The sequence below is a fragment of the Morone saxatilis genome, unplaced genomic scaffold (assembly GCF_004916995.1).
Source record: "Morone saxatilis isolate NCDOM2014 unplaced genomic scaffold, NCSU_SB_2.0 Contig11, whole genome shotgun sequence".
NCBI lineage: Eukaryota > Metazoa > Chordata > Actinopteri > Moronidae > Morone > Morone saxatilis.
The window spans coordinates 4306148-4313069 of record NW_023339663.1 but is presented as its reverse complement, the minus strand read 5'-3'; the positions used below and the strand labels follow the sequence as shown (position 1 = coordinate 4313069).

The 6922-nt window shown below is 40.1% G+C and overlaps 1 protein-coding gene across 1 annotated transcript in view; it reads left to right on the top strand.

The window, feature by feature from the left end:
• Positions 1-3146, top strand: part of lrp4 (low density lipoprotein receptor-related protein 4) — a gene marked incomplete in the record, with an annotated part of 92810 nt that extends 89664 nt beyond the window's left edge. The window contains 4 exon segments of the mRNA XM_035682344.1: positions 697-784; positions 914-1055; positions 1298-1359; positions 2787-3146. Of these exon segments, the coding sequence (XP_035538237.1) occupies positions 697-784; positions 914-1055; positions 1298-1339 (272 nt within the window).
• Positions 3147-6922: the final 3776 nt, after the last annotated feature.

The window sequence follows — 6922 nt, the reverse complement described above, 5'->3', positions numbered from 1 at the left end:
ATGTGTGTCAGGCACAGAGATGGCTCCATGATGTGTTTAGCCTAGCTTAGCAGGGATAAACTGCTAGCCTAACTCTAAGAAAAGTGTACATTTTATTTTTATTTATTTAACAACAAGGCGAAGTTGGTTGTGTTAGTTACTTGCTTGCTGGCTAACATGATAACAGCTTTGCAGGTGTAAAAGGTTGTTTTTTCCTTGTTTCCCCTTGTGTTCAGTTTAACTTTGCTAATGTCCCAGTTATGTCATGTCATTCACATCAACCATCAAACAATTACAAAAGGGAAACTATGTATTTTCTTTTCTGAAAGCTCTGATATGCCTGACTTGGAAAAAATAAAACGGAAGTGCCTGAAAGAGAGAATAAATATAGATGCTAAAGTTTGTCATTAAAGTGATTAAATACACTTGAGTGATGGGAGAACACAGTGAGACCTGCTGCCGTCAACGTGAATGCTGACAGGTCGTAAATACTGGGAACCTTTCCCAACGTTACCTTCTGTCCCACAGGACATAAACGCAACATAAGCTAGGATAACCACTTTCAGAACTATCTTTGTTCTGTGATGGAACTGAAATTAGGAATTTGACAGCAAACAGCTGTATTTCCCCAAATAGTCTGTAATGTTCTTTCAAGCAAAGCCACAGGACTTGCTCTGCGAACTCACCAGTCATTAACATCTGTCCCATCTGTTGAAGGAGAAGGACTTCATATCAGCTATGTGATTGGTGGAGTTCTGACCATCCTGGCCATCCTGATCCTCATTGCTGCTTTGATCATTTACAGGTCAGTCCCGTTTCTTTATTTTCTTGCGTCCTGGTCAAACACAGAGAGTCTGATTACACACATTTGATACACAGCAGATAGTTTAATTTGTAACCAATGTGCTGCTTTCTTCCTGTTTTTGACTGACAGACATAAAAAGTCAAAGTTTGCTGACCCGGGAGTGAGCAACCTGACCTACAGCAACCCCTCGTACCGGACGTCCACACAAGAGGTCAAGATCGAGGCGTCACAAAAACCTCCAATATACAACCAGCTTCGATATAAGAAAGAGGTAACGTACAGGCTGGAATAGAAAATAACAAACGCTTTTAGTTTAACAGATGAATGGATTAAAGGTGAATCCATGATATTTCCATAGAATGTGCAGGTGTATGGTGGGTAACCTCAGAGACAAATGACTGTACTGTTTGTCTCCGGTCAGATTGATTGTGTTGAAATACTGTAACATGTGACCCGAGCAGGTTACAGACATCAGCACTCATATTTTCTTCCCCCTCTCTCTCCTCACTGCAGCTCTCTCATCCCTACAACTCCCTCTCTCCCTTTATCTTTTGACCCACTTGTCCCGTGGAGAGGTAGTTACACAGCATGAAGGAGTTATGTCCTATCCAGCTCGGTTTTCTCTGACTTGTCTTCTGCAGTTTTTTTTTTTTTTGCTTAATTTTCTCTGTCTTTCACTGCATGCAACCTGCTTTCCAAAATTAATAATGTCTCTCTTTGGTGCAGTTTCAGAGCTCTGTGATCAGTCGCATGTCAGTGTTTATACTACTTATCGGGGTTTTTTTGTAAACTGACATTTAAACAGGCCAGGAATCTAAATGGAGGGATGGATTCCGCTAACGGTGCTACATGTATCATCATTAAACATTATTATATTATTCTCAAACGAATAGTGACACCTTGATATATATACTAATAACTATAAACATCTAGGAGCAGAGTTGATAGCTGCTTTGTCAAAACTGTAATGTAACTGATAGCATCTTTCAGTCACAAAACAGCTTTTCCCATAAATCCTGCCACTTCCTGCTGTAGGTAAGAATAATTATAGAAGTTCAGAATGTCTGTTTTCTGTTTCATTTTATCATTATGAGTTTTGTATATAACGCTAAACCCATTGAACCAGATGTAAAAAAACTCCTTTAAAATACAGAAAACTTTATTTCTGGACTGCTTGTAAAAAGAACAAGCAGCAGTTTCAGGTAAGCACACTGACACCGAGTGATGCAAGCCAAACTGCTTCGGGTCACTTTGCTGTTTCAGTAGTTGCGCCACGCTTACTGTATGTACTTTTTCATGCTGGAGATTAAGAAACGGTGTCCAAATTATTCCTTCTACAAGAGACTGAATAATTTGGCTACGAGTGTTATACACAGCACTGTAGCATAAGTCCATTTGCTCTGGAAAAATAATGCCATCTCCCTGTTTTTTGTGCCATAAAGCAGTCCAATGGATTTCACTCCAATGCTGATAGCCTGGTGTTTGGCTTTATTTGTAAATCTATACTTGTAGCACCTTAACCTAAATATTAAAAACTAACTGAAGCGCAGCATTACTAAAAGGAGCCAACGTGCTGAGCATGGGTTGTGTTTCAAGGTGACATCTTGCTCTGGAGTGTTGTGCAGTTGGCCGCTGATTAATCCTTTAAGGGAAATCCACCTTTAACAGGTTGAAAATGCTGGTGATGTTTGTGTAGCCGGTTTATTATCAATAAATTGTAATTATTCTTTGAAAGGATGAAAGGGTTAAGAAAGAAAGAAAGAAAGAAAGAAAGAAATGTAGAAGAGTGCATGTAACAAAGGAATAAAGGAGAGCCAGGCCATCTGTCATACCTCGGTAGGTTGTTGTAAGTGAGCTGAACACTGAACACATTTCATTACAAATTGATTCCTAGAAAGTCTTTAGTTTAACAGATTGAAGAGTACCTGAGGGTGGATTTTCCCGTTAAACTCCTGATATAGAGGCCATCGCTCTGACTAATTAATCCTGTCTCGTTGTCCAGGGGGGAGTGGACGGAGGCTACACCAAGGAGAAGATCCGCATTGTGGAGGGCGTGTGTCTCCTCTCCAATGAGGAGCTTTACTGGGATGACCTAAAACAGATCAAGCCGTCTCGAGGCGGCCTGCACACCTGCATGCGCACAGACACCGTGTCCCTGCAGGCCAGCAGTGCTTCGCTAGACGATGGCGAGACGGAGCAGCTCCTCCAGGAGGAGGTGTCCGAATGCTCCTCCATAACCACCCTGACCCCTTCAGCCATCACCCCGCAGCGCCACGCCCAGCACAGCCTGCCCGACACCGGCTGGGCTTCCACGCGCAAGCCCTCCACCGAGAGCAAGTGTGAGGGAGGCCCCCTCCCCTCCCGCGCCGCCCGTGGCTTTATCTCAACCTCAGTTACCTAATAAACACATGCAACTCACACCTGTATTTATGCTGGTGACAGACACACAAGGAGAAATAGACAAATCAGTAAAAAGACATACGTAGTTATAGGTTACGGTAAATATGAACCGTAACGACTAAACTCCTATAAACACAACTCCTGTCTCTGAAACTGGGGCTCCGTCCTACTTGTGCCCACACACACACACGCAGTACAGTCCTCCAACAGTACCCTCAGTGCTAATGCCTTTAGGCAAAATGATAAACTAATGAGCATGCTGGAATAAGAAAGCAAAGGACCCTGGGGAGGAAGTGAACAGAGAGACACAAGCGTTATCTGGAGCCTTTTTAAAGGATGCAGACTCTTAATGCGCTTCTCTGTGTGCAACTTCACCTTTATTTTTGTGAACTTTTCTTTTTTGTTGTTGGACGAAGCTAAAATGACATACTCCCTGGACGATGTAACCACGATGCTCTCTCTAATGCCACTCATGTCTTTATGAACTCTATTTATGAACGTTTTTGTACTTGTGGAGTGGGTTTGCTGACTTTCTGAGAATGGTGAGAGTGTTGTGTTAGAACTTTGTGCAGCAGGACCCGGGTATTCAAGAGTTGTATTTATGACAGTGCCAAAGGGTGGGGCTTCACAGAGTCTCCATGCTTCTTTCTGCATTTACACTTCATTAGAAATGTATCTTAATTACGGGATGTTTATTTCGTTTGACTTTACCGACTTGCCCCCAACGGTGGGAGACCTCAGTGATGACACCACCTGCATCTGATTCCTTATTTTACAGCCTCCAACAGGTCAAGCAAGGACTTACTGTGGCTGGTACTGTCAGTTGGTTGCAGAAGTCTGTTCATCCTCGACAAAAGTAACCTGAAAGGAGCCTTTTGTTTTTTGTTTTTTCCTTCAATCAACCATTGCTGATCCTCTGGCATAGCGGAGGAAGCCACGATGAAGTAACAGCCTAAGTGCCAAACATTTTGTTCTTTTTCCTCCTTCAGCTGTATATTTATTTTTCTCAGAGGTTTTAAAATGTTCGTGACATTCGTTTTACTTGGGTTTGGTCACCCAAATCACAGAAAAACATATTTTCTCAGACATGGGCTATTCAGCCATGCAGATAGTGTTGGTTTTATTTACCCAGGTGTTAGATATATGTCTCTGGGATTTCTTCTGCCCACAAACACTGGGGTTTTCTTTGGAACTACTTTCTCAATGTACTCTGTCATTGAGTGTTTCTGTCATTGTTCCTGGGGTTTGCTATTCAGGTAAATGATCTACGACAGCACTTACTATTCGAATTTGAAGCTCTTTGATTTTACCGAGATCAACAGCAATTCTTTTTTAGAGATAAAAAAATTAATAAAATAGCTCCCTTTAATTATTTTCATGTATTTTACATTATCATCACCAGTGCTCCCTTATCATGCTGTCCAACCTCATTCTCTGCTAATGTTATCTCCATTCTGTCCTCCCTGTCCATTCTTATATTGCCACTTTGACACACAACGGTCTTAGACTTATGTGAAAATGTGCTTTCTTTTAAAGGCTGCTACAAACAGAAATATTGAATATAAACAATGTTACATAGTTTTTGAAAAACAATTACCATCCCCATTTTAGCAAATTGACTAAACTCAACAAAATAATTTTTGAGGTGTTATCCTATAAGGTTAGATTTTTACATATCTGAGTCTCTAAAGATGTCAATGTGATTTTGAATGAGATTTTCTTACTCATGGAGCATAATCACAAAAGTCCCAGCTTCACTGCGGCTCTCTATTGTATTGGGGTAGTAACAAGTTTCAGAGGCGAATATATCAAAGACTTGGCACATACAACCAAAAGTATCTGCGTGGCCAAACTCTGCTAGAGGTAAATGAGAACATTTGTTCTTTTTGTAATTTGAGTTTTGATCCATCAACTCTAAATCTGTAACGCAAATGTGTACTCGCAGTGTGCGCACAGTATCTGCCACAGTACAGTATAACAAATGGGTAACTTAGGAACACTGTGCATGTCTGACCCCATCAGACAGTGAGGGTTATAGTTTAGAAATATATCACTGACAACGTACTGAAAAATGAATTTAATACAAGTAAAGATATTATGCATTGCTTTAACTTTAGAGTACCATTCTGTCTGTTGTTGAAATATGGTACATGGAAATATTATATTGCTATATTGACAAATATATCGGTTAGACTTTACAGAACCATGTATTTTGAAGTATCTGCTACAAGCTCAGCAACTTGCTGATTTGCTGCTAGACGAAGCACTGAGGCCAATGAAAGAGGGTCTTGGCAGCTACATAACTACGGTCTCTGACGGTTGGTTGACAGTAGGCCTACAGAGCATCACAGCGACCCAGTAACCAATCATCCTGGCTCACAGTCCCTCCAACTCTGCTGCAGGAATGCTAAAACTGTACAGATTTTATCATGAGGATATAAGCAAACATTTCTGTTGAAGATATTGCATTGATTAAGTTGTATAGTCTTTTGTACAAAGGGATTTCATGACCGTTTTTAGACTTGTATTAATTTTACTCACTGGAGAAGAACTTTTTTTTTGTTTTTGCTGGATTATTTTAACCACTGTGTTTCCAAGCCTTGTAAATGATAGGGAATATGCCAGTTATTTAATAGTGCTCTTTTATCTTATGAAATACTGGTCGCGTATAGCTGTTGTAAAGTTAACAAAAAGAGGTATTTATGATTTCTGTTTGGTTGTCACTTGATGTGTAAATATGAAAAGACTGTATATGTATTTCCATGGCAGTACTAACAAGCTGTGTTGTGTGATATAGTGAATTATCCCTTTGCTATCTTTTAATATAAAATTGCATTTGCATTTCAATGAAACTTTTGGCTCGCTCGTGTATTTGCATAATTGCTCTTAGACGAATGCCTTCCTCATCAGTGATCATATAGCAATGAAGGAAACTCAGATGTAACAATGGGAACAAAGATATAACCAGAATCAGGGTTCAGGAGGCATGAAGCCAAGTCATGTAACATAATTCTTTTTGTTATTATTTAAAGAAAGAATCAGTTTGGATCATGTCAGTTATAGGTATCACATGGTATATAACTGAGTTTGGCTTTAAGTCAATTCACATTTCTATGAAGCTCAAAATCATACATTTGTCCTAAAGGGTTTCTGTTAAACACTGCCCTCTGTTCTTTATCCAAATCAAGGGTCTAAGAATAAAGAGGAGTGAACACTTAGAGCAACAGAGGAGGCATCCCTCTTCCAGGGAAAACAGACAATAGTTGGAGAATATACAGAGCAGACACAATAGCAGTAGTAATAATAAAATTACAAAATAACTAAGGCACATAACTTTTATTATCAAGTAAACATTCAGTGTAATAAGTTAAAGTGTTACAGTGTCTGTGCCAAGAGCTGGTAGGACCTGGACCATAAAGACTGAAAGAGGACAGACTCCATAAAGTCCTACATACATACATTTTTAAAATAGCACACCATGAATCTTTGGAGAATTATTAGTGCGTACCGTATAGGGACACTGTTAATGCTCGACGACCACACCCAATCCATACGCAGCTGGTGGTGTGTTCAATTGTGACACTGCTTTAATGGCATATTAAGGATTTAGTATGTGGACCATTTTATACCAGTATCACTACATGGCAGGATCCATGGTGAAATTCGGTCAGATCTGGTGAGTAGTGGGTACCATACAAGTCTGGTAGATTCCCATATCCATGGGTTAAAGTTTAGGTT